The sequence below is a fragment of the Labrus bergylta genome, chromosome 2 (assembly GCF_963930695.1).
Source record: "Labrus bergylta chromosome 2, fLabBer1.1, whole genome shotgun sequence".
Lineage (NCBI taxonomy): Eukaryota > Metazoa > Chordata > Actinopteri > Labriformes > Labridae > Labrus > Labrus bergylta.
In genome coordinates, this window is record NC_089196.1 from 4401008 (window position 1) to 4428814 (window position 27807).

Sequence of the window (27807 nt, forward strand, 5' to 3'; positions counted from 1 at the left end):
TCAATGAGATCGTTATTAACATTTGAGTCAGGGTCATTTAAGAGGATTAATTGACTTATTTGTGTTCATTCAAAACAAAACAACTTTTTCTTTTTTGATTAATGGAGGAAATGGGACGCCAACCAGGGGCCTTCTGTTAGAGAAGCAGCAGCATTAACCATCGCTTTATAGTCATATTATTGAACATTATCTCAACTATATATTCATCATTACTTCTTGATGACTTTATTTCACTTTAAAGCCTTTATGGGTGGACATTGTGATGGGCTGATATTCCTGACCGCACACATTACAGCTCAGAGTTGTAGTTTAGCAGCAGAATTTAAAAAATAACATTAGTCATCTAAAAAGAGTGAGAGAGACTGAGACTACATTAACTTCACCTGCAGACAGGAAATTAGATCTACAACAGTTAGAACAACCCTTGACGTACTTCTGGTATGAAATCAGACTTGTTGAAATCATTTACATGATGAAATACAGAACGAGATACACTCCAGGAGAAAAGTGTTTGTGATGACTATCAGAGTGTGCATGTTTGGACACACCCACACACACACAATGTCACTGTTTTTCACTCACAGACTCCACCTAGTGGTGTAGATTATGCAGCACATTTAATTAATAACATGTCAACATGAACTGCTTGAATAATGTTGCAGTTCAGAAAAATACATTAACATTCGCAACTTTGAAGATGAATTCAAAACATTATGAACTAAAGAATTTCAAAATGACAAGTACAACAAAAATTAGTCTGTGGGGTCCCGGATAACCAAACAACAAACATCAAGGTTCTTAATTGACCTATCACACTCTCCCCCACTTTAAAAATGGCGTCCCGACATTTTCATTATACCTCGTGGCCTAAAACATAAACACACGGACATTTGTGGAATGGATTGGGCATGTTAACATATTAACTTAGCATATGAGAATCTAAAACTACCGTGCACTGTAGCCAAGTATACTCCTGATTTTATCAGTCTTTGCGCCCAATCACTCGTGCAAGAATACACATCACAAAACCCATGAAGTCATACACCAGGACGAGTCATGTCATTTTTTCACATTACAATTCTGAGACTCCATCCACACAGAACACACCAAGTCGGCCAACAATCTGTGTTCCCTATTACCTCATCAACACCAGGCACTTACATGTAGGTATAACAGTCAGTCGTGTGCAAGAATTATTATTGTTTTTTTCCTTTACCAGGGCCGCCAGTAACCTCCGACAGTTATCTCTCGAGTAGAAACTGTCCTTTCTGTGAAACTTGGCTGGCCAAGTGTGCTATAAGTCAAAGTCTGGGGTTGTCTCTTCCGTCTTAATGGATGCCGAGCCCTCTGCTCTGCCTCCTCCATTTCATTTTCTGAGCCGTCCGTTTCTGTTGTGGCTACGTCTCTGTCACTCGCCTCCGAAACCACTGTGTGGACCTGGTCCCCTTGTTCCTCCTCAATACGTTCACCAAACTCACTCAGTTCTGGGACTGTATGTTGTTCCTGAAGATAGAACTCCTGAGCTGTGGGATTGAGCGCAGATGAACTCGAGTGTTCTGCTGGAGGCCATGTGAGGGTGAGTGCAGGAAAATCCTCATCTGTGTCATCCTCAACATCTGTTTGTGGTATGTGTTTACTCACAACTGTTTTCCGGCTTTTGTCTCTTTTCTTTGGTTGAATTGTTGTGGGAGTGTCACTATCAGGAGCAGTAACTGGGAGGAAGTCACATGGTAACAACATGTTTCTGTGGAGGATTCTGATCCTACCTCTGCCACTCTCTGGTTCCACCTTAAACACTGGACTGTCCACACCCTTTTGACTTTTGATAACATAAATACCATCTTCCCAGTAGGAGCAGAGTTTCCCTGGTCCTCCCCTTTCAATCTCCACTTCTCCACATAGTCCTGATGGGAGCCTGACCCATCCCGTTTCAATACCAAACAGAAGGTCAACTGGTAGTCTGGGGGGCCTGCCAAAAAGAAGGAAGAATGGAGAGTAGCCTGTGGCTTCATTAGCTGTGCAGCTATAGGCGTGTATGACTTTGGAGAGGTGATTTTTCCAGTCACTTTTCTTCAGTGAGAGTTCTTAACATTGAGAGAAGCGTACGATTAAATCTCTCTGTTTGGCCGTTTCCCTGGGGGTGAAATGGAGTAGTATGAGAGCCCCGGACACCAGAGAGCGCTTTCAGATGACCCAGCAGTTTGTTCTCAAACTCTCTTCCAAGGTCATGGTGCAGTTTTTCTGGGAAACCAAACTTGAGACAGAAATCATTGAACAATTTATCTGCTACTGTTTTAGCTGATTTGTTCGTATCACCACCACCAGAATGTATTCGTAACCACCTTTACATTCCTCCAAATGCAGGAAATCAACTGAGACCAGCTGAAATGGGTGAGTGGTTTCAATACTCATCATGGGTGCACGTGTCTGTCTGTTTGGCTTTCTTTTCTTGAGACACTCACATACATTTGTCACATTGTGTTCTATGTCCCTCTGCATTTTTGGCCAAAAGAAATGGTCTCTTATCAGATTTAGTGTCCTTTCTGTACCTAAATGGCCCATTTCTTTGTGCAGCTCATTGAAGATTGAAGATGAGAGGGTGGTATACTTCTGGGAGTACCAGCTGACTTTTCACTTGAGTCTTCCTATACATTGTCCCATCTGTCCTGATCTCCAGCTTGTCCCACTCTCTAGCTAGAGATTTGACCTCAGGACTCTCCTCCTTTAGTTCTCGTGCAGCTGGTCTTTTATTTTTCATTTTTAGGTCATAGATTTTGCCTATTACAGAGTCCAGTTGTTGAGCTGTTTTTATTTCTTCCCTGGATAATGGCTTCACAGTGTTTAGCAGATTCTCAGTCTCTACCTGTTCCTGAACAGCATTAAATGAAACAGAACTTAGGAGTGGACTGTGTTCTTCTTGTTGCGCCAGGATGCCCTGTTCTGTCGACCTGACTGCTTCCTGACAGACTGACTGGGTGCACTGACTGTAACTATCGAAATCAAGTGGCAGTCTTGATAAACCGTCTGCATCTGCGTTTGTTTTGCCTGGCCTGTATTTTACTGTGAAGTTAAAATCTGCTAGCTCTGCAACCCATCTCTGTCCCACTGCACTTAATTTAGCTGTTGTCAGTACATACGTGAGCGGATTATTGTCTGTGTAAACGACAAAGGAGGGTGCATGAAACAGGTAGTGCCTGAAGCGCTCACAGATGGCCCACTTAAGTGCCAGAAACTCTAGCTTACCAGAGTGAAGATGATAATTTTTCTCCGGAGGAGTTCATGTTCTGGATCCATAGGATATCACACTTAGCTTGCCCTGTTGCCGCTGATACAGCACTGCTCCAAGTCCTGCCTGCGTCGCATCCATATGTAGGATGAATGGCTCATTCAGGTCTGGGTATCCTAGGATTGGGGGGTTGGAGAGTTTGTCCACTAGGTGACTCAGGATCTGCTGATGACTTTCAGTCCATGAAACTGGTGTTGCTGAAGATAGCTGTCCTTGTTTCCCATTCTTGTTTTTCCCCTTTCTTGACACGTTGGATTTGTTTTTTGAAAGAGATGTAGCAGTAGGTGGGCCTGCTAACAGTTCATACAAGGACTTCGCTATACTAGAAAAGTCTTGAATATATGATCTGTAGTAGGTAAGGAAGCCTAAAATCTGTCTGACTTCTCCCACTGTGCTAGGGTGTCTTTCCTTCAGTGCTTGTACAGGAGCCACCTCTGCTGGATCCATGCTATGACCCTCTTTAGACACCTCCCCAAAAACCTCACTTTGGACCTAAACAGTTCACATTTCTTTGCTGTGAGTTTTACTCCATGTTGTTGATATCTTTTCAAAACTGTTCTTACGTGCTCCACATAGTCTTTAAAGGACCGACTGTGAACTAAGTTATCATCAAGGTAAGGCAGGCAAATGTCGTCGCGTAAACCCCACAAACACTCCTCCATGCTCCTTTGGAATTCAGCAGGTGCTGAACTAAGGCCAAAAGGGATCCTCACCCACTGATAAAGGCCCCATGGAGTGATGAAGGCAGTGAGAGGCTGACTATCTTCATCGACAAAACCCTGGTGGTATGCCTTACCTTGGTCTAACACCGAAAACCATGAGCTTCCAGTAAGACTGTCCAACATATCTTGAATTCTAGGGATGGGATGTCTATCTGGCACTGACTTCCGATTTAGCTCGCGATAGTCTACACATAGTCTCAGTTCACCAGATTTTTTTCTCACACAGACGATGGGTGATGAGTAAGACGACTATGATTTGGTAATCCAGCCCTGGTTAATCAAATCTTGCAAGTATTCTTTTACCTCCTGATGTAAGTCTTTTGGACTGGTGTCTGGTCTTTCAAAGTGATGTGCAAGCGGAGTGAAGGATGCAGCCTACATCATTCTCATCTCGAGCAAAGGCTGTGCACTCCTCCCTGAGCATCTGTCTAACTAGGGTCTGTTGGTCACTAGTTAAGTGATCTAAGACTACAGGAGGGTCCCAAACCTCACTACATTCTGTGGTGGGGCATGTTTTGCCTGAACAGTCTGTCTCTCCTTGTGCAGTTCGTGTCTGTTCTTGTGCAATTTGTGTCTGTCCTTGTGTCACAGGTTCTACAGCTGCTGGGTACACTGCTTTAACACTCTCTAAGAATAACACGTGGGCCCAATGTAATGCTGTGTCCTGAGGTGTTGATCACAGAAATGGGGACAGTAGCCGAGTTACCTTTTTTCATGGTAAACAGTACTTCCTAAATGTGTAAACCCTCAGGTAAATTTGTGTTCATATTAGGGCAGAACAGCATTACAGTGTCTTTCTTCGTCTGTGTGCACGCACAACATTTAACTGTGGTGGCTTCACCTGGATGTAACACTACTCTATTCTTGCCTGTTTTTACTATCGTCTCTTCACCAGTAGCTTGGTGAGTGTGCATTAGCTGGACGAAAGTTTTGGCAGCACAAGAGTCAATGTCAAAGGCACTGCTAACAACTTCTGTGGTACAGTCATCTGCTGCAACACCCCCTTGTTTAAGTTGTTCATTGATCACTTCCTCGATTACATTAAAGCCAATAATAGGGTCTACTGCCACATTAAGATCACTGAAAACTAGAACTGGAACTAGCAGGTTGGCGCTAGCAACCTCTGACCCACTAAGTTTAAACTCTACTGGTATCCACCCCATAAATGGAATTTCAGTCTGATTAGCAGCAAGTCCGTTCAGTGGTTCTGGCCCTAAGAGTTCTTCTATTGGCCTTATGGAGCTATTAGGTAGGTGCTCTGCTCGCCATTTGTCATTTATAACAGTCGCTTGAGAGCCTGTATCCCACAGTGCTGTTACTGGTACATTATCGAAGGTACATTTTACAATTTTCTGCTTACCTATTAGTTTTGCTGAAAGGTAATCAACTTTGCATGTGTCTGGGAGCTTGTATTTTTGTGTCTCTTCCTCAGCTAAGTGTTGCTCAACTAGCTTAACTGCTCTACACAGTGATTTATGTTCCTGCCATTGACTCTTCTGACATGCTCTGGAGCAGTATACTGTGGTTGAACAACCTGCACGTGTTTTAAACTTTCTGCCTGTGCCCTCCTCCTGTAGGCAGCAATGACAGCGGCGGGACTTTGATAGTTGTTGCTGGGTCACTGCTGGTCCCTCGGCAGCAACCCTTTGAAGTTTCCCTGCATCTGCCTTGGAGCTCTGCATCCTCTGGAAACGTGGCCCGGCTGACCACACTTGAAGCAATAACTGCAGCTCTCTCCTCCGTTGTACTGACAGGTTCTGCAGCCTCTCTTGCGAATGTCTCTGTTCTCTGTTGTTTGCTTGGAGTGCTGTGGCTTTGTAGTGGTCATGGAAGCTAGAACCAGCCGTTTCATTTCTGCTACCTCCGTTTGAAGCTCTCTTACCAGGGTGTGCACTTCTGGCTCAGGAGGGGTTTGAGCCACCTTGATCTTTTCCTTGGAGAGTTCTTTTGTGCTCCTCTCCGGCTTTGCGTTAGGAATTGAGGAGGAGCCCTGTGAGCTGTCCCAGTTGCTGGTAGTCTGCAGCTCATTCACTTTGGGTGCCTTTGTGCTGTTCCTCTTCAACTTATTGAGCCTCTCAGTTTCAAGGTTAGCTGCCTCAGTTATTTTTTCAATCAGAGTTTCATCTGTCACATCCGGGTTGTCTAGTAGAGGCTTGATCTTGTATTTGATATTGTCATTAAGCAGTCCTGTCCCCACAGATCTTAGGAACATCTTTTTGACTAGGTCTGCACTATAGTGTTCCTCAGATCCTCTCCCCTTGGATGCAAAAAGCAGTCTGTCTTTTAGTTCAATAGCTCTGAACAGAAAATCTTGTGCTGACTCTTTTGCTGATCAGTTTTTGGTACAGATCTGTCGTGTCGTCCTCTTTGTAAAGCCCCTTTAATATTGTTTTAAGCTGAGACATGGTCAAATCAGTCTTTATTTCAAGCATGTCGCGTAGCTTTAAACCTGGGCTGATGGCCCTTATCACTGCTTCAACGACTTCTGACTCACCATGCCCCTTGAGGAGTCAGCCCCGCTGTCTATCTGGTGCATGAGGTTAGTGAAGGATAGCTTGTCACGCTGTCCCCCTTCGCCGATTTGGCCACAGAGCCTAAACTCACGGCGAATAGTTACTTCTGGCAACTTAGGTGAAGGGTCCTGGACAGGGACGATTGTGGGGATGTTTGGTATGTTCAACTTTTCTCCAATACTTTGTATTTCCTCATCCAAGGCTTTACGGGACTGCTGCAGCTCGCGGTATTTTTCTTTCATCTCTGTCATGTGGCGCGATTCCTGCTCTCCTCCCTCACTGCGTTTCGCCATCTTGCCTTCCATAAATGTCAACAGTTCTTTAATAACCCGCATCGCTTCATCTGGCTCTGCTTTTCGTTTAATATCATCCAGTTCATTTTCCACAATTTTTATCAGGGCTCTTCTACTTTTGTTAGCAACAGTCTCGTCGTCTTCTTTGATACATTTCAGATGTTTACAGACCTCCAAAACTCGGTCCCAGCTAAGCTGACACAGCATGGTGCTGGTCCGGTCCAGAAGAGTCTCCAAATCCATTTTTCTTCGATTCGTCACAAGAGAGAAGTTATTTTCTTCTACCATTTGTGTAGAGGCGGACCCTAGTCTGACGAACTTTTCTCTTGGCTCCTGGCTGGCTCGCCAAAATATGTTGCAGCCAGAAACTCAGGCAGACGCTGAAAGGTCGTTTCACTTGTCTTCACTTTATTGAAGTTTTAACAAAGACTCAGTACCTTCATTCACTCTGCCTATGAGTCTCTTCTGCTGCTGAATCATAACTAAAACTTTCCCGCTAACTCTGGAGCATCACAACAACAACAACTCTTCTTCTTCAAACCCCTGCATGTCACTGTTTTTCACTCACAGACTCCACCTAGTGGTGTAGATTATGCAGCACATTTAATTAATAGCATGTCAACATGAACTGCTTGAATAATGTTGCATTTCATAAAAATACATTAACATTCGCAACTTTGAAGATGAATTCAAAACATTATGAACTAAAGAATTTCAAAATGACAAGTACAACAAAAATTTGTCTGTGGGGTCCCCGATAACCAAACAACAAACATCAAGGTTCTTAATTGACCTGTCACATATATGTAACTTTTTATATGTATATATCAATTTTGTATCGCCCATTATCAAGCAAACGGTTAACTGATGTGAAAAAGTAGATATTCACTGTCTATCTGTGTTGCCTGTATACATTTTTTCCCCGGGTCGTATTTTCTGCAAAAGCATTTTATGCACGTTCTCAACGTCCTCCTCACTCTGTCCGCTTACAGAGATCAACAGTACAAAATCATCACACATTCCCAGTCTTCACCTCCACAGCCAGAGGCCGTCTTCCACACACTTCTATCTGCCCTAAGAGCTCGCAAAGGTGGACAAACTCATCACACACTCCTGCTCTCAGCCAGTGCATGCTGAGACTGTTGTTTGTAGGATGGAGAATGAACACAGACACACAGACTCCTTCACAGACTTTCACATGTGTATGACCGCTTACCTCCTCTGTAAACATTATGCCGGTAAATATCCAGTGTTTTGCAGCCGATGATGATGCTTGTTTGTGTACGTACGACCACGTATTACAAGCACGCGAGGGAGAGCGAGCAACAGGTTACTTGTGCAGTTCACCTAACGGCCATGCGGAATCGCTACAAACGCAGTATTTTTGAAAGTTACATATAGCCCCTAGACTGTAAATATTACTGGACGAACCCTGACCCGTCTGTTACATAGGCAGTAAATGAGTCCAATCGATGGCCGCATCCATATTGGATTTGCAGTCTCAACCTAACTTCAGATCAACCTAGCAACAGCAGTAAGGCGGGACCCGGCGGGACTTAGCTCCGCCCATTCAGCTCGACGTTAGCAGTCCACTTGACAGCATAGCTAACGGCTAGGCTGCTATCATCCCCTACTTCTGCTCGTCCTGAGAAAACTCTATAAACAGTAAGTTAACATTTATCTTTTCTACAACACAGTTAAAACGAATTATATTCAACACAAATATTTAATTAAAGTCTTAAAACTACACTTTGTTAAATATACAATTATGGTTATTAGTTATTTGTCAGAGCAGTTAGACTTTGTCGTTGTTAGCAGAGCAATACATTAGCAAAGTTTTATCCATAGACTGTAAATAAATGAGACATCCAGAAGAAATCAATATTACAAAGCATACAGTTCATGTTACTGTTCTGACAAAAAGAGGAATGTCTGTGTCTTATATTTACTGATGTCAACAGCGATGTGGGTGAACATGACAACTGAAAAATAATGATTTAGTATTTATTATGATTGCCTTGTGTCCTTAATTAATATTCCCAAAGGACCATCTTTGTGACAGTTCGCTAGCCAGTAGGTCCACTCAAATAGTGAGATATGATCTTTTAACAGGGCCTCTGTTCAAGTCCCTCTCAGTCACCATCCCATCTCCTTCTATAAGACCACTGCTCTCTCCAGACTCTGTGTGTGGCTGCCTGTTACTGGGTCAATAAACCACCAAGATGGTTAACAGAAAAGTATCTGTATCCATGATTGGTCCATACACCTCGGTGGCCCGCCATTCGTCACTGAGGATGGTGATTCTTGGACGCACATGGCACAAAATGAGTGAACTTTGAACTTCTGTTGAAGCGACTCTCTCTGGTTAGAGATTTTATTTTCAGGTGAACCTTCAGCATCAACAAGTTTCTCAACAAATATTTCAATGGTTTGATGAAAATATTAAGTATTTAGTTTGATCTATTTAGATTACCTGACTGAAAAACACTTAAAGAAATAGTTAAATGAAGTACATTTTTTGAGACTTAACTTTGATAACTTTATTCTCAGTCAACTGTTTTAAAGCATTAGAATAAATTTGAGCAGAATTTAGAAATAATTTGAGAAATATAAAGTCATCATAAATAAAAGAGACAGGTCCACTCACTGTTCAGCTGCCAATGAGTTAACAGTATTAAGGGCAAGGATCCAAACGCTGCCCTTAATAAAGTTACTCATTGGGAGCTGAACAATGTGCAGACCTCTCTCTCTGTTTTCTACAGGTCATCATTTTTTTGTCCTCCACCTGTATGCATTTTGCTTGGATGTGTGCACACTCAGTTGTTTCTTCTAAATATGAAGTCATCACTAAAGACCTGAAGAGTCAAGAAGTATTTAACAACTTAACGCTTCAAATGCTTCAGATGTGGAGCAGGATTTAACCGAGGCTTCATAGGAATGAGGAAACAAAGTTAAAGATTCACAGTGCTGCTCCTCTTCCTGGTTCAAAGAGCTTGAGCTTCCTGCCTGCTCTCAAACACAGCCAGCTCCACTCTGACCAAGTATTTCCTGGTTCCCTCCCCTTTAGATCTACAGTTTGCAGATGGGTGTAACCAACACGAGCTGACATTCACAGCACAAACTCATGTTTTGTAGATCAAAGGTGAATGTAGTAGGAAGTGAAACTCAGACAGTTGTTGTCACTGAGAGGAGAAATGGTGCAGAAAGGAGTTCAGCTGGACCGGGAAACCTTCTCTTGTTCGATCTGTCTGGATCTACTGAAGGATCCGGTGTCTGTTCCCTGTGGACACAGCTACTGTATGAACTGTATTAAAAGCCACTGGGATAAAGAGGAGGAGAAGAAAATCTACAGCTGCCCTCAGTGTAGGCAGACCTTCCCAGTGAGGCCTGTCCTGTTGAAAAACACCATGTTAGCAGTTTTAGTGGAGGAGCTAAAGAAGACTGGACTCCAAGCTGCTCCTGCTGATCACTGCTATGCTGGACCTGAAGATGTGGCCTGTGATGTCTGCACCGAGAGGAAACTGAAAGCTCAAAAGTCCTGTCTACACTGTCTGATTTCTTATTGCAAAAAACACCTTCAGCCTCATTATGATTCACCTGCCTTTGAAAAACACAAGCTGGTGGAGCCCTCCAAGAAGCTCCAGGAGAACGTCTGCTCTCGTCATGATGAGGTGATGAAGATGTTCTGTCGTACTGATCAGCAGTCTGTCTGTTATCTCTGCTCTGTGGATGAACATAAAGGCCACGACACAGTCTCAGCTGCAGCAGAGAGGACCGAGAAGCAGAGAGAGCTGGAGGTGAGTCGACAAAACATCCAGCAGAGAATCCAGGACAGAGAGAAAGATGTGAAGCTGCTTCAACAGGAGGTGGAGGATATCAATGTCTCCGCTGATAAAGCAGTGGAGGGCAGTGAGAAGATCTTCACAGAGATGATCCGTCTCATGGAGAAAATACGCTCTGATGTGAAGCAGCAGGTCAGATCCCAGCAGCAAACTGAAGTGAGTCGAGTCAGAGAGCTTCAGGAGAAGCTGGAGCAGGAGATCACTGAGCTGAAGAGGAGAGACGCTGAACTGGAGAAGCTCTCACACACACAGGACCACAACCAGTTTCTACACGACTACCCCTCACTGTCACCACTCTGTGAATCTACACACTCATCCAGCATCAATATCCGTCCTCTGAGGTACTTTGAGGATGTGACAGCAGCTGTGTCCGAAGTCAGAGATAAACTAGAGGACGTCCTGAGAGAGAAATGGACAAACATCTCACAGAGAGTGACTGAAGTGGATGTTTTACTGTCAGAGCCACAGCCCAAGACCAGAGCTGACTTCTTACACTATTCATGTGACATCACACTGGATCCAAACACAGCACACACAGAGCTGTTATTATCTGATGGAAACAGAAAAGTAACAAACACGGGTCAACAACAGTCTTATTCTAGTCACCCAGACAGATTCACTGATCAGTGTCAGGTCCTGAGTCCAGAGAGTCTGACTGGACGTTGTTACTGGGAACTGGAGAGAGGAGGAGGAGTTTATGTAGCAGTCGCATACAAGAATATCAGCAGAAGAACAGGAGATGGGATTGAATGTGTATTTGGATTCAATGACAAATCTTGGATGTTACAATGTAACAACAACAGTTATAACTTTTGGTACAACAATGTCCTCACTCCCGTCTCAGGTCCTCAGTCCTCCAGAGTAGGAGTGTACCTGGATCACAGAGCAGGTATTCTGTCCTTCTACAGCATCTCTGAAACCATGACTCTCCTCCACAGAGTCCAGACCACATTCACTCAGCCTCTACATGCTGAACTTTTTATTCATCCTGGATCTAGTGCTGAGTTGTGTAAACTGAAATAGACAGAAGTCATTTAAAGGAACAGTGGGTTAAACTTTAATCCTTCAACTTGATCATTATTTATGTTTGTTGCTGAGAGCTGATTGTGGTTAAATTGTTCACCTGTCAATCAAACTTTATGGGCGGTACTTTGACTTTCAAGTCAATTCAATTCAATTCAAAAAACTTTATTTGTCCCCGGGGGGCAATTCAAAAACATTGAATTCTCACTTGTTCTGTAAATGTTTGAGTCTCTTTAAATAACTCTCTTTAGCTGTTTCTGTTTAGTCACAGAGGCTTTACTGCACATGAGGATTTTTGTTCAGCTGAACTGACGTTTTCTCTGCATGAACATTTCAACTTTTCTTCACTTTAAATGTGTTTACAATGAGTACTGATTGTTTTTGTTCTAATTAAAAGGTCTTAAGAGAGAAAGCACCAGGCCTTTTCTTTCATGTAGATATTATGTTTTCACAACTTTGTTCATTGTTTTTTAGAAACATCTCAAATTAAATGTATAGAATGATTTCTTTCTGCAGAATGAATTTTGTTGTTTAAACTTAAATTGATTAAAAATGGACTCTGAAGTATGAAATCAATGAGATCATTATTCTTTTCTTTTTCATAGCTGAGATTCTGATCAAGCAGTCTTCAAACAGACATTTCACAGACTGGGCTACACAGTGGTTCAGGGGTTAATGCTTTTGTCTCGCAGTGAGAAGGTCCCTGGTTCAGATCCCCGTCAGACAGAGTCTCTCTGTGTGGAGTTTGCATGTTCTCTCTGTGCATGTGCGGGTTCAGCCCAAATTTTCACTCATTAGACCCAGTACAGTTCTCTTCACCTCAGTCCATTTTAAGCCAGCCCCGACCTGGGGAGCATTTCAGAGATTTCTTTTGGAGGAGTTTTTTTGTTTTAAACAGTGAAACTGATATTAATAATAAAAATAAACTTGAAAAAGTTCCCTCCGCTCCTGTCTCATTATCTTTATGTGGACATAGTTGAGTTCTGTCAGCATGAGAGCACAGCTCCGTGCAGAGTAAAGGTGCAGACAGCTTTTCCTTACAAAATAAAAGCAAACTGTCGCAGCAGGACAACTTCATGGGTTTGTTTACACCTGATCATTAACACTACTACTTTGTGAAGAAGACTTTAAAACAGTGCAGATTAGGGCTGGGCGATTTGACCTCAAATCGACTTCACAATTAATTGAACATTTTACCTCTATTACGATTAATGAATGTTTATTTTCATTTTGTTTTTGGCCCTCATAGTTCACTGTCATGGTCTCTACTGTAAATATGCTCAACTATTAAAGCTGGGATCTTGTTTCTAATGAACAAGTTCATATCTGATGAACTATTTTGTGGTTATTTATTGAATATTTGGAACTGAAATCAAAGCATCGCTTGAATTGAAAACGACACATTTTAGTTTTAAAGTAGAAATGAACTTCTCTAAAACAGTAGAAAATAAATAACTTGCATTTTTTAAAAACAGTTTTTCTGCTGTGTTTACATTTGATTTTTTTTGTTTGGTGTCGCCTTCCCTAAAGACAGAATGTGTCCAAACAACGGACAATGCTTCCATGTCGCAGATTGGAAGTGTAGCCTGACAATAGTCAAAGTAATCGACAAGGAGCAAGATTACGTTGGCTAGAGGTTCTGAATGTCGGTTTTGATTCATTTTTTGATTAATTTCCCAGCCCTAGTGCAGATAGTGGGAGCAAATGATCTGCCTTTTTTTTTAGAGCTATTAGCGGTCACAGTTCATTCTTGGGGTATCAGGCCCTGAGTGCCATGAAGCTAAAAAAAAAAACAGAGTGAGGTCTGAGGGCTTCATATTGTTGCAGCTTTCAGATGGACAGAACTGATCAGGCTGTATGGAAATGTTCCAACATTTACATAGAAACAGACCGACTCACTCTCTAGACCCGGGGACAGTTTAGCCAAGAGATCTCTGATTGACAGAAAGATAGATTGTTTGTAATGTTTTTTCACTGAGCTTTTTGCTTCAGTCTTCTCAGTAGCTCATGGTGGTCTGCGTCGTGGAACTGTATTCGATCATTCTTTGAAATTATAATCAAATGAGAGTAAATCAGCCGGGACACCAGATTTGCATTCTTTCTGAAGTTTTTCGATGACCCAGTTTGAAGATACATCCCACAGTTATCACTTCCAGAAAAGTGTTGGGTCCATTTTACAAGTTCTAAGTCTCATCTTGATACGTATCATTGTTTACAACACCAAATGTTGTGGAACAGACAAACAGCACCTAAAAAAATGACCTTTTAGGTTAAGGTAAATATAGTTTAATACATGTATGCATTTAGTTTACTTATCAAAATGCACACACAGTAGCTCAGTCTGTAGGGGCTTGGGTTGGGAATTGGAGGGTCACCAGATCAAGCCCAGGTGCGGACCAAAGTGGGAAAGTTGGTCTGGTCGCAGCTCCACTCACCATGCATGTCCACAGGTCCTGTTTGTACATGTGTATATTTCAGGGCTATGTGTGTGAGAAGCATGTCTCAGAGTGTAAAACCAGAATGTCCCCTCTGGATCAATGAAGTCTGTTAAATAAAATATACACATATAAAACAATTATATCCAACAAAATTAACATTATGTTTTAATTTGTTTTATTTCCTCATGGTTTTGACTTTGAATAGCAAACAGCTAAAGCCCATCTTGAGTTTAATTATGACATATCTGTAAAGGTTCATATCAAAGAAATAACACAAATGAGAAAACTTAAGACAGAAAATTGGTAAATGAACACTCATTAAAAAGTTGGAGAAGTTGGAGCATCTGTGGTTCGAGGTAGAATTGACACAACGGGTAAAAAATAAGCAGTGCAAAGGCAAAAATGCATCATTTATTTGAACAGTACATCAAAGGTTAGGAGCTCTGCGTGGGTCCTCAAACAGGTGCTCTTTGGGGAGGGAGGAAGGAAACGATGAAATGTTTTATAATGACGTACTTACATGACCTTTGCCCCCTGATGAAGGTCGGGTCAGTGTGCCCCACATTTCTAACTTTACCTGTAGCCATGAATTAATGAAGGCTTTTTAACTTTTCTAACAGAACTGAGTGCCTTGGATACCTTTTTGTGTTTGCCTGCTTTAGTCTTCAGTAGTGTTGTAGTCACAAGACCCAGTCACTTTTTTGCTTTAGTTTAGCTGTATATTCTTTCTTTAAACATGAATATTGTTCAGGAAATAGAGAGACTGGATTCCTGGCCTTGGCAGCTACAAGGTAGGCCTGGTCTTTTTTATGCTAATGCTGAGAGGGGAAAAGATCGGAACTAAATCTGGATAATTAGTAGACATCGCAGCATCCACACACATCCCTCTCTGTCTATTTTTGTGCCGTGATGCTTGCAGGGTGAGTTGAGGAGTTTGAAGGGTAGAGGAGGGGGTTGGTGTGCATGTGTGCGTCTGGGGGTGGGGGCTCCTGATGTGCGTCACCAACTTGTCAGATATCTAAAAACAGCAGCAGGAGCATAAAAAAAGACCCCGCGTGACACCCGGTTATTACACCGAGTCTACCATATGGAGTGGTGCAGCAGTCCAGCTGATTATAATGGAACACCTCCACTCACATGTTCATCTATTTGGCCAGATAGATAGAGTCTTTATAATTAGTGCCTGAGGAGGACAGACGGACTGATGAACGACTGCAGGCAGCTGAATCTTCTTTTGATTAAAGATGACCGCTGATTCTAATTTGCTCCAGGTTCAGGCATTTGTTGGACAGTGCAACAAAGTACGTCAGTAAATCATTGAATGACCCGATCAATGTTTTATTTTGGTCCAGGATACAGTGAAGTTTCTGTGACACAAAGAGCATCACAGCTCCCGTCTCTCAGGATGAGAGGCCTGGTGTTTCATGAATTGGCCAAGGCTCCATGAAGCAATTCACATTTTATCGGTCAGTCAATCTTATTTCATGAGTAAGAGAATAAAACAGAAATAATCTCATAAATACTTTACATGTGTAATGGGAGCAGACGTCAAGTTCAGTGTATTTTTCATTGTTGGCTTTGAATGCAGCCCCTTAAAAGTAGGTCAAGTCCCCCTTAGCTAGTTCAGCCCCCTAATCAGCTAATTCTTATTTAAAGCACCTGTGACATCATGGCTGCCTTTTGTTCTGTTCGATATGATTGAATTAGAATACAAATTGAGAGTGTGTGACATGTATTAAGGATAATCTAGTGTGTAGAAGAATCAATGTATCAGCTGAGTATGAATGTATAGTGACAGAATTATGTCGTCTGAGAGGAGGTATTACAGTCGTCAATTTGTAATACCCTTGTAAAAACTTAACAATGCAGATAGAGAGATCTCAGGAAGTGTAAGCAGAAGAGAAATTGGTGTGGCAGCTTTAAATGAGCAATATAACTCTGACACCTAGTGTTTAAAATGGGTATTGCAGTCCAAATTCAAAACATTGTAGAAAGCTGTCTCCCCCCCGCCTCCTCCTCTCTAGAGTGGATGCTCTAGGTCACCATGTGGTGGACACTGAAGCTTCAGTGTTTATCCAGCTCTGCATGGGTCTGTAAACCTTTCTGTGTTCTAACCTCGCTCCATTTTTCAAAAACATCTCCAATATTGAGCCTAGTTTGAGCACGTTTCTGCTCGTGGAGCTTATTAGAAACATGCAGAGGCTTTTTAGGTCGGGTACAATCACTTCTATCTGAACCACTTCTCTTGTCTGCTTCCATCGCTGCAACACCTGTTGGTTTGACCTGATAACTGCTCTCATATCTGGTAAACTGAGGGGCGTCCAAAACGGCCGTGTGGGGGTGCCTTAAAACTGTCTACCTTCTCTGGTCCAAACAAATCCAGAGCATTCAGGAGCAGAATCTAAAGTTAGAAAGAGGACATACTGGCTGCTGCATTGTTGTCAGAGAAGCCAGCACTTCAACATAGCATGTTTCCTTAATGTCTGATCATATAGTAAGTTCACTTTATCGTTTCAGTCACTACACATCTCATTGATTGGACCTTTAATGCTCACAATAATGGGGAAGGGATCATGCAGATTCTAATGGAGAGCAGAGGAAGAATTAATTAAGAACAGAGCGCTTCTCAGTGTCTGTCTCAATGATGTAAGAGGCACAAGGGTGACATTATAAGAAATACAGCTTCATGTTTAAATCTTACTCTCAAGAGGTAAACATGTTCGGGTTTGGTTTTCTATTAATTCTGATACGCATGTTCAGGAAGGTTACACAATAGATAAATGGTGTTTTGCTAAAGCGGACTGGGGAAACGTAGCACATGTTGGATTGAGTCTGTAGAAGGAATATCAGCGGAGGGTGACATAGATCGCTGTGCAGCAGCAGCTGTGACCTCCTTGATTATTAGTGCTGCATCAACATGTACTCCTAAGAGCACAGTTAATGGGAAAAAGAAAATGTTTCATGGTGGAATGATAAATTTAAAAATGCTATAAAATAAATACATCATGCATTCAGAGGGTTAAGAAACCATTAAAGTCAAGATGACGTGATTGATTACCAAAGAAAGAGAGCATCACAGGAAACCATGAAGAGAAATGCTGTTTAACTCGTAACACAACCTTCTGTAGAGCAGCTACAAGAATATGACAAATATTTGCTTAATACCACCATGTGAGGCCTCGCTCACACTGTGGGAGCTTTAAAATCCTTCCCAATTTTTAATTAATTTCATTTCATGTTTGATTTATTTGCTCATTTCAGTGTTTGGTTCCCACAAAATATAACACAACATGAAATATTTTCTCATGATAACACTGTCAATAAATAAACCGGAGCAGGAAGAAGAAAACTTATAATACCTGCCCCTTAAATAGAAAATGAAATGTAGGCAGTATCACACACTTTAGAAGGGTCTTAACAGTTATGCTTCTCCATAATCTCAAACATGTTCACACTACAAGATAAAAAAAAATCACAGACTACAGTATTTTACTAAGATTATCGTGCCCAATGGAGGATTGCACCACCTCACGTGACCTCACATAAACAATGGAGCAGGCGGTTAAATTTGAGATTATAATGATTTGTGCAGGGAGGAAAACACATAGAAAACATTTTTTAAAAAGGTTTTGAGTGAATAAATGTCTGGGGAGACATGGACAACATGGGTTGTATATTTGTCAGTGAGAACTGGAGGTCACTTATTACTGTCCCCCCTCGTCTCTCTCGGGGATTGTAGTCACACGTGTCTTCTGCCAGACCGTTTCATTTGAAATTTGAAATATCAAACATGTGTGAAATAAATCAGGGCTTCCCCGATGATCGGTGACGTTAAGTTTGGATCTTTAAACCGCTCACACTGCAAGATTATCCTGCAGTCTGAGCCAGGCTTTAGCAATGTTAGCAAGAAGTTCTCACTTACCAGTGTCAGAGCTGGATTGAGTTTACATGCAAAGTCAATGGTGTGACAGGAATCCATGAAGAATCTCAATGAAGAGTTGTGTTCACACCAAAACACCAACAACTACCCATAATTAGTCCATGGCACAATGTGACAGTAATGATTCAAATAATGTAAATACTCAATCACCAATCCCGGTTTGAATGGAATTCTAATTTAAATATGTATTTATTTATCTGGGACAACAGATTTCCAGGTCCTGTCCTTCACAGAGAAGACAAATAAGCAAACACTGTAGCTAATAAACAAAGTGCAGAACCAGGGACGAGGTCTTTAAAAAAACGTAGATGAATTATGACTTTACACTGTAGACAAACATCAAGAGGACAACGATGAATCTACCATCTCAAAAAACATCTCCAGACTTGGGCCATCACTCACAGACCGTGTGGCAGAATCTCTCAACTTGCCTTCATCACTTCTCGTCTGAATAATTGCAATGGAGTCCGTGCCAGGGGTAACACGGGCTCCAGTATGCAGAACTCAGATGCCAGGGTTCTCACCCGCACTAAGCCCTGGCAGCACATCACCTACACCCTCATCCACCTTCACTAGCTCCCGGTCAAGTCCTGCATCACATCCAAAATCCTCCTCCTCACCTACACATCTCAGCGCAGCCTCTCCCCCCCTCAGTACCTTTCTGACCTCCTCCACCCCTACACTCTGACCCTGAACCTCTCATCCTCTGACACTGGTTTTGCTCTCCACTCAGCCACACCAACCTGCAGAGCCTTCAGGGGTAAGGGCCTTCAGTGTGGCAGCCCCCACCTTCTGAAAGTCTCTCCCAGAAGTTATCCACAATGCTACATCCTTTGACATGTTCAAAAAACTTTACCTAGCCCACGTGTTCACCTCAGCTTATGGACTTAGTTAAGTGAGTTGTTTTGTTTGTGTGCTGATGTAAAGCGTCCTTGGGTTATTCTATGACGATTGATTTCCCTTCAGTTAAACTTGTTCTCATTTTACAAATACAATACATAATAGAAATATACATCTGGTACTCAAGGTGGAATTTCAGAATGTGAAATGATTCCGTTTTTATTTACTGAGCCACTCTGTATCCGCAGACTTCTGTTAAATCGTCAGACTTGTGTATGCTGGAAAAACTTTTTAGAGAGCAAAATCAGGCTGAACACAAAATGCGATAATGGCAACGCCGGCTCCCAGCTGCAGTAAGCTGACGATCACTTATTTATGTCTATAAACAGATCAGGATGTAAGTGAAGCTAACGATCTGTTCAACTCGATTGAACAATTTCAGCAAACTGCTCGACACTGTCCCGAAAGCCGATCCATTTACCAAACGTGTATTGTAAAGTTGTATTCTTCTCCTCTCAAGGACAAGGCTTGGCAAAGCTAGCATTTTTACTTTTACAAATCTGCATCATGATGGTTTTGCAGCAAACTGAAGACCTTTTAATAGCAAGTAAATCACAAGAAAATCTGTTTTTTATTGGTTTATACCACTGGAAAAAGCCAAAGTGAGGCCTGTGTGTAACTTAATATTTACAGTGTCCCTGAGACTTACCAAAAACCTGATCCGGATGATAAAATGCACCAAGAAATGATGACATTTACTTTCAGGCATATCTGGAGTGGAGGGGTGAATTCACCTTTGAGCTGAACATAAAGCTAGCTAATGCTAATTGAACGGTAAACGACGAAGCACACAGAAAAATAATTCTTGACTGGAATTCATTTGATGCTTACCGGCTACACTGACAAACCAACATACCTGGAGTGGCAGTAATGTGCGGTTTATGTTTAACCAATAAACACAGAAGATCCCCTGGGCATTGGTGACATTCAAACAGGACAGTTTTTCATTTCCAAACTGCTGAGTGTTCATGAGCTGAGAAACTTTCTTTTAACCTCTCAGTGTAGCTCTTCTTAGCTACCCTGATCTCCCACATCAGCTTGTTCCTGGCCTGCTTGTACAGGTCCCAGTCCCCATTTCTGTAGGCCTCCTCCTTGACCTGACACAGCTTCCTGAGATTAGATGTAAACCACTTGTTGTTGTTGTTGTAGGTGCAGAAGGTCCTGGTCTGCACACATGGCCTCACAGAAGCTGATGTATGATGTCACAGTGTCAGTGAGTTCGTCAAGGTTTGCTGATGCAGCTACTAAAACACTCCAATCAGTGCAATCAAAACAAGCCTGTAACTCCTGTTTTGACTCCTCTGTCCATTTCTTTACAGTCCTCACTACAGGCTTAGCAGTTTTTAACTTCTGCCTGTAGGTCGGGATGAGGTGAATTAGGCAGTGACCAGAGAGTCCCAAAGCTGCACAGGGAACAGAGCGATATGAGTCCTTTATTACTGTGTAGCAGTGGTCCAGTGTGTTAACGCCTCTGGTGGGACACTTAATATGTTGTCTGTATTTCGGAAGTTTGTGGGTCAGATTTGCTCTTTTAAAATCCCCAGAATGATGAGCAGGGAGTCAGGATGTTTTTTCTCCACTTCTGTAATCTGGTCAGCCAGGTGCTGTAACGCCTCTGTTACACAGGCCTGAGGTGGGACATAGACACTGACCAGAACAAAGGAGGAGAATGAAAAGGTTTACAGTTTATGAAGAGAGTCTCCAGATTAGGGCTGCGCAACTTCTTCAACACTGTGACATCTGTACAACTACCGTCGTTTATGTAGAAGCATATTCCGCATCCCCGCAACTTCCCAGAAAGTTCCTTTACGCGGTCTGCTCTGAAGAGCTGGAAGTCCGGCAGGTGAAGGGAGCCATCCAGGATGTGTTCACTGAGCCAGGTTTCAGTGAAACACAGGGCGGCGGATCTGCAAAAGTCAGAGTTTCTTGTGTTTAGGAGCAGCAGTTTGTCTATCTTGTTATCAAGAGAGCGGACATTCGCCAGGCGAATGGACGGCAGTGCAGTGCATAATCCCCGCTGCCTCAGATTAACGAGCGCTTCTGCTCGCTTACCCTGTCGGCGGCGTCGGCGGCGTCTCCGGCAAAGTCCATAGAGAGCTGCACCTCCTCCGGCAAGAATCTCCGCAAAACTTACTGGTTCAGTGAAAACCGGCGAAAAAAAGTTCGGCAGAGGACAGTCCGATGCTAAGTAGTTCTAGAGAGTACTAGAGTGCGCAGTACCGTGGCAACCATCTCGGTGCCATCTTGGCACGAGAAGAGGGAGGTTTATCTGATTGCCACTGGAGAATAAAAAGTCTTCGGGCCATTAATGAAGCAAAGCTATTGGCTTCACTTGGAAATGTATGGAGAAGGTGTTTCCAGTAACTTCTCAAAGATTAACAATACCAAAATATATGACCTGTAGTAGCTGGACTAACATTAGGATGTATCTTTGCCATTTAACTTGTTTAACTGTGATCCATCAATCCATGAATATGGATGAAAGCTTTGATTCTTGAGGCTGGCTCACACTATGCAATTTTTCCCCGATTGTATAAAAGTCGGGTGGCATGTCAGCTCACCCTGTTCGACTGAATCGAACGCCCGACCAGACCTTGAAATTTATTAGCTCACACTAATGCAGGGACCTAACTGCTTAAAAGAACAACTTCACACCATTCTTTGAAGGTTGTTTTTAAGCCTGTAAAACTGTAAAACTCGTGTCACTGTAAAAACGAAGATATTTAGAAGGAAGCTCAAGGATAACCATCAAAAGCATAAATTTCACCTCTTAATTGCAGTCATTCTGGACATACACCAAGAATTACATCACAGATGATATATATACATTCATTAGGAGAAGAGGATCCAAGGTTGGAACTTCCCTTTTAAATCAGTGAAGGGCAATAAGACTGAACGCCTTATAAATACTAAACAACGTCAGCGGTGTTCCAGTGTCATCGATTTTTTTTGTAAAGCTGAAGAAGAAGAAGCCTGGGGTCACACTGGTGATGGGTGCAATCATTCACTCAAGGGTGTATATACCTAAAAGGTCAAAGGCTAAAAATCCATCTTAACTCAGACATACTCACACATGACGAATAACTTTCATTTGTCACTTATGGGCAAATAGTAATATATTTCTGTGTCTGAATCCTAGCTTAAGTTACTCTTGTGTTACCCTTATTTTACTCAATTTGTACCGTAATGTTGGCGCAGGATGCTGCAGGATTTTCCTTTGGGATGATTAAAGTCCTATCTCGATTTATACAGAACATTATGGAAGCAATTAGTGATCAGAATTCAAATGGTAAAGCTAATTTGAAAATTCAAATGCATTAACAGAAATGCTTTTTAATTTTCAGAATGAGTGTATTATTTGACTCAAAAATAAAATGATGATAATTTATCTAATTTGAATTTTAGTTTTCAACTTCAAAAATGCACATTCTTTGACTAAACTAAAATGAGGAAGAAAATTACATTTGCTTTATCATTTTCAAAAAATCTGTATGAAAAAGCTAATTTTAAAATGAAAATACTTGTAACAGAAACACGTTTTAATTTTCAGAATATACCTGTGCATTATTTGACCTATATTTAAAATGAATATTCAGTCATCCAGTTTGCATTATACTTTTACTCTCTATGTATGCATATTGTATGACATCATTCAAATGAAAACTAGAAGGTCTTTGGCTTTTCGTTTTCAGACTTGCCGTGCTAAAAAGTGATCATAATTCAAACCAACTCGAAAACGAAATGGCAAAGTGGACGGCGCAGGAAAGTGACGTCAGACTCCAGCTCCCAGGCAGGCGAACGTAATATTTACAGTCTATGAGGTGAGCGGGCAGGACCCGCAGTGTGATGGGTGGCGGGGTGAATCTTTAACGCTGGTACAAGCTCCAAACTAGTTGTTGCCCTGATTTTGATTCAATTTTAGCATTGTAGTTGATTATTCTTTTAATAACTACAAAACAATCTCTGAAAGGGAGAGAGAGCTCATACAGACGGTCGAGAGGGAGAGTGTGTGCCATTACGCGCAGAGGATGAGAAACACTTTGTGTACAGAGCTGGAGAGATTATTTGAAACAGAAAATTCAATCGGTAATCTTTTTTTAATGTAATTAAGTTAAGCGGAGAAGAGAGTGAGCTATAATCTATCAATAAACCGGTTTTAGGACACGTCAGTGTGAATTTCACGGCGTGCAGATGCTGAGTGACTCTCACGGTCAGAGATAGTGGGCGTGGTGTCACGCGTGAGACTTGGCAGCTCGGGTTATAAAGCTGCTGCGTTATGCTCGCTGAAAGTTCAGTGTGCGCTGAAAAAAACACTCCGATCACCACCTGCATCACAGTGTGAACTAAAGTCTGCCCTAGTGTTAAAGATTCACCCCGCCACCCAGCATACTGCGCGTTCTGCCCGCTCGCCTCATAGACTGTAAATATTACGTTCGCCTGCTTGGGAGCTGGAATCTGACATCACTTTCCTGCGTCATCCACTTTGCCAATTCATTTTCGAGTTGGTTTGAATTATGATCACTTTTTAGCACGGCAAGTTTGAAAACGAAAAGCCAAAGACCTTTTCGTTTTCATTTGAATGATGTCATACAACATGCATACATAGAGAGTAAAAGTATAATGCAAACTGGATGACTGAATATTCATTTTAAATATAGGTCAAATAATGCACAGGTATATTCTGACAATTAAAACGTGTTTCTGTTACAAGTATTTTCATTTTAAAATGAGCTTTTTCATTTGAATTATGATACAAATTTAGCGGGGCATTTTTTGAAAATGATAAAGCAAATGTAATTTTCTTCCTCATTTTAGTTTAGTCAAAGAATGTGCATTTTTGAAGTTGAAAACTAAAATTCAAATTAAATAAATTATCATCATTTTATTTTTGAGTCAAATAATACACTCATATTCTGAAAATTGAAAAGCATTTCTGTTAATGCATTTGAATTTTCAAATTAGCTTTATCATTTGAATTCTGATCACTAATCGCTTCCATAAAACATGGGCACATTAATCTGTTAACAATCAATGATCCGTGTTCATTTTGTATTAAGTTTTACCATGAACTTTAATTTGAATGAATATCAAAACCTTAAACTTCCTGGAAATTCAGTTCTGTTAATGTCCAAACCTGGCTCTTATGGTAAGATGACAACCATGTGTGTACCGCTTCCTGTACTTTAGAAAAGCTAATTGAATATTGAGTCTGTCTCTGCCCCAAGTTATTGTAAAATGCTGCTTGAAGAAAGCGGCGATTTCAAAAAAAGTTTCTGTTACTTGCAGATTTTAAATACAGACGTGTGTGATTACATTTTTCTGACTCATCATGGCCTATTAGGAACTTTAACTTTTTTAAGCAACGTTGATGCTTTTGTTAATTTATGATAATTCCAGTTAATGTTAAAGTTCAGTCAGACATCTCATGTTTGTATAGTTTAAAATATTTATAGCAGCAGCAGAACATAGTTTGTGTTTGTGAGTCTCGGCTCCGACCTCATCACTCCTCACAGTTTTAATTGACATGAAGAAATTTTAATTGATGGGATGATATCTTTAACCTCCAGTCTGAGCCTACAGGTGGATGATGGGGTAGTGGTGGGTATGAGTGAACTACTGGTGCAGGTCAGAGCTGATGATGACAAAGCAGCAGAGGGAGAGGCTGGAGATCTGTCAGCTTAAATAGACTGCTAATTGGAAGGTGAGGTGCCGTCAGCTGATTGTGGGTAATAACGCATGTCAAGTGTGAAATCAGTGCAGCTCGAGTTGACTGCCTGAAGCTCGCAGGTGTCGCCTCATTTAATTATGAATGGAATGAACTGAACTACTATTGAAGATAACGTCTTTGTTAGTACCAGTTAACAAAGTTAGATTTTTGATTAAGTGTGCCCACCTCTCCCCATACCTTATCTTACTTTGGAATTTGTATCTTTCATGGCTATTTTGTTATTTTATTAGATTATTTTTTTGGCTTTTGTGCCTCCACTGTAGAGACCGGACAGGGGACAGAGCAGGAAATGAGTGAGAGAGAGAGAGAGAGTAGGGAATGACATGCGGGAAAGGAGCCACAGGTCAGACCCGAAACTCTGGCCGCCCACTTGAAGGACCAAAGCCTCCAAACATGGGGCGCGCGCACCAATCACTGCCCAACCAGCGCCCCCTTTCATACCTTTGAAATAAGATTTTCCCTTACAGACAGCGGCAGTTCCTTGTAAATCTCTATAATTTTTTCTCATTGGCATGCTTGTAGTCGGGTCATTTCTGCTGCAAAATATTATCTGACTGTGTGATGCCACTTCTGCTGTGTAAGCATCTGACCTCTGGTATTTGTTATTTGACCTCCATATTGGCTATATCTTTGTCAGAAAACATTAATTTGGAGTGCTCTGATTTGATGTTTTGTTTTTTTTGTAAATCCAAATAAATAATGCAGATCTCGCCTGAATCAGCAGCAACAGTGTTAGATGAAGAGCTGCAGGGCTCATTAGCAAGGGTCCAACTTCCCCGTGTCCTGCTCTCGTGGGGAAAGATGCTCACATTGTGTGCTTCATGAAACAGTTGTCATTTTCAATTATAATTTAAAGTCTTCTTTATTAACACGTTTAAGTTATTGGACAGTCAGCAGATACAACAGCTGTCCCCCTGTTTTATTTCAGATAAAAGAAGCTGCTAAGGAGTCTTGACTGTAGTAAAACAGTACTTCTGCTGTTACCACGGTAACCATGCATATTGCCAACATTATACAGGGTAGAAATCTTAAGGTTTACAGCTTCACGCTTGTGTCAATAAAACTCAGCAGTAAATGCCAATCCACAGCTGAAAGTACTGCCCACTGATTACCAACATGCGCTCCTGACAGGCCTCCAATGTGAAGCATAAAAATAAAGTAAAACGTTAAATCTAACATTTCAAAGTAGAAGAGCATGGTTTACAGCTTTGAATGAAGACTCAGAGTATAAGATAATTAATTATGAAATCATTATTATTGTTGTTTTTTTGCAATTAAATGCTCAAAAGATTAATTTACAATTTGAATTATTACCACCCCGTCTAACTGTGGCTATATGGAGCTCAGCGTAAGTTCAGACAGGAAGACTGGTTATATTCTTCCACTCATTCATTCATCCTTTCACTTCAACCTAAACCACTCCCCCTACTACTTCCTCTGTCTCCCTTCTCTGGTGATCAGCTGATAGTGGGCGTTTATTCTTTAAGTAATTAACCAACCAGATTCGGGCAGAACCTCTCTCAACCAATCATCCTGCTGCGGCAAAATGCTAAAACGTTAGCACAAAGTTATTCTGTCATTTCAGGGCAACCGCTGCAATCCACCACCGCCCCAGTCACCTCCATTCCAGCTCAGCAGAGTTCAGATTCAAGATCATCATAGCCTCCATTCCTCTTCACCACCACCAGTGTCTAGACTCCATAGGGAGGTCTCCTAGCCTGCTGTCGGCTTCATTACCTTCCGAGTGGGGAGTCGTCACGATGGAGTCTAATCCCCCAAAGACTTTGCACATTCAAAATTTAATTGTTGCACATTTATTGTAAATACATAATTGTTCATTCTCAATTAAGTCTCTCCTAATTTAAATGGTTTCTGCTTCACAATATGACACTTTTTGTAGCTCTCTAGCATTTATTTGGCATCATTGTGTTAGCCTTATGCTCCGCAGGCTCTCACCTTCTCTTAGTCTGAACATTTGTCTGCCACCTCTAAAATAGACTCGCATTCTGTGCACGATGAAGGGCCAGCTAAGACTTGACCAATTTCAAAACCTGTAAAGCTTTGAGGACTTTATTTGACATCCCCTACTCTCTCTCCAGAGTCACCTTCCTCAAAATATGGTTACTTTTAACAAACAGGGAGACAGCCAGAAGATATACTTTATCAATCACGGGATTGTTACCAAAACTACTAACTCATACTACTCATGAATGTTGCCCAAGCAATTTGGAAATCACATGTTTCTGTTATTTTGTCTCCTTTCATAAAAGTTGGTTGCATGCTCCAGGCCGAATATGCGGTACACCTATTTGGTTGCTACAGCTTTTTAAAGAAGCAACTGTTAGTGGCTAACCCTGAACATCTGGCACCCCCTCTTTCCAATCCTGGTGCTGGGTCTGCTCAATTAACCAGTCAGTCATTTTGAGAAAACCTGCAGGTAAGTGTCTGTTAGCATGAAATCTAGACATGGGTGTAAGCAGAAAAACTACAAATTAATGGGTGAGAGAAAGAGAGAGAGAGAGAGAGAGAGATGGATTTGATTGGGGCATTGACATTGATGGCTCTCTGACTTCAAGGCCAGCCAGAGGACCTATCCAATTATCCAGACCACACTAAGCATGATGAGGACTCACTGGTTATGCATAGCATCCTGCATCTCAGATAAGTATATGCTTCTTTCCTGTAAACTAATGATTCCTACCAATCCACTCCCATCTCGCCATCCCAATCCTCCAATCCAAGCGCTTGCTGTGACTGTTAAATGTCAACAAATATGGGAGCGTCAGTGAAGTCAATGGGGCCCAATCCATCACTGGGAGGTGTTCAGTTGGGACAAGAGATGGCGGTTGAGGAGGAAGAGGATAAGGAAGAGGAGGAGGAGGAGGAGGAGGGGCTGGACAGGGAATGGGATAGGGGGGAGTTGAACTTAAATGGCTGCTCATGATATTCACCTCCAAGCGGCTGACTTATAGAGATTGGATTGGAAAGTGTGTCCTTGAGGAAGGTCGGAATCGTAATGACCCAGAATTGAAAGTACCTTTAATGTGCAGATCAAAGGCAGCTGGAGAGAGCTAATATGGATCCATCAGCATGATTTGAAGACACCTTCTTTTTCTTCCTCA

The 27807-nt window shown here is 41.8% G+C and overlaps 1 protein-coding gene across 1 annotated transcript; it reads left to right on the top strand.

Moving 5' to 3' along the window:
* Window positions 1–9961: 9961 nt before the first annotated feature.
* On the top strand, window positions 9962–12617 carry LOC109994505 (tripartite motif-containing protein 16-like). The gene has a single exon (XM_065962990.1). It carries the CDS (start codon window positions 10009–10011, stop codon window positions 11677–11679), a length of 1671 nt encoding a protein of 556 aa, XP_065819062.1. The 5' UTR covers window positions 9962–10008; the 3' UTR covers window positions 11680–12617.
* The last annotated feature ends 15190 nt before the right edge of the window (window positions 12618–27807 follow it).

Bases quoted from the DNA above. Each gene is read 5' to 3' on its own strand.
- LOC109994505 (XM_065962990.1), top strand. From the start codon at position 10,009: ATGGTGCAGAAAGGAGTTCAGCTGGACCGGGAAACCTTCTCTTGTTCG.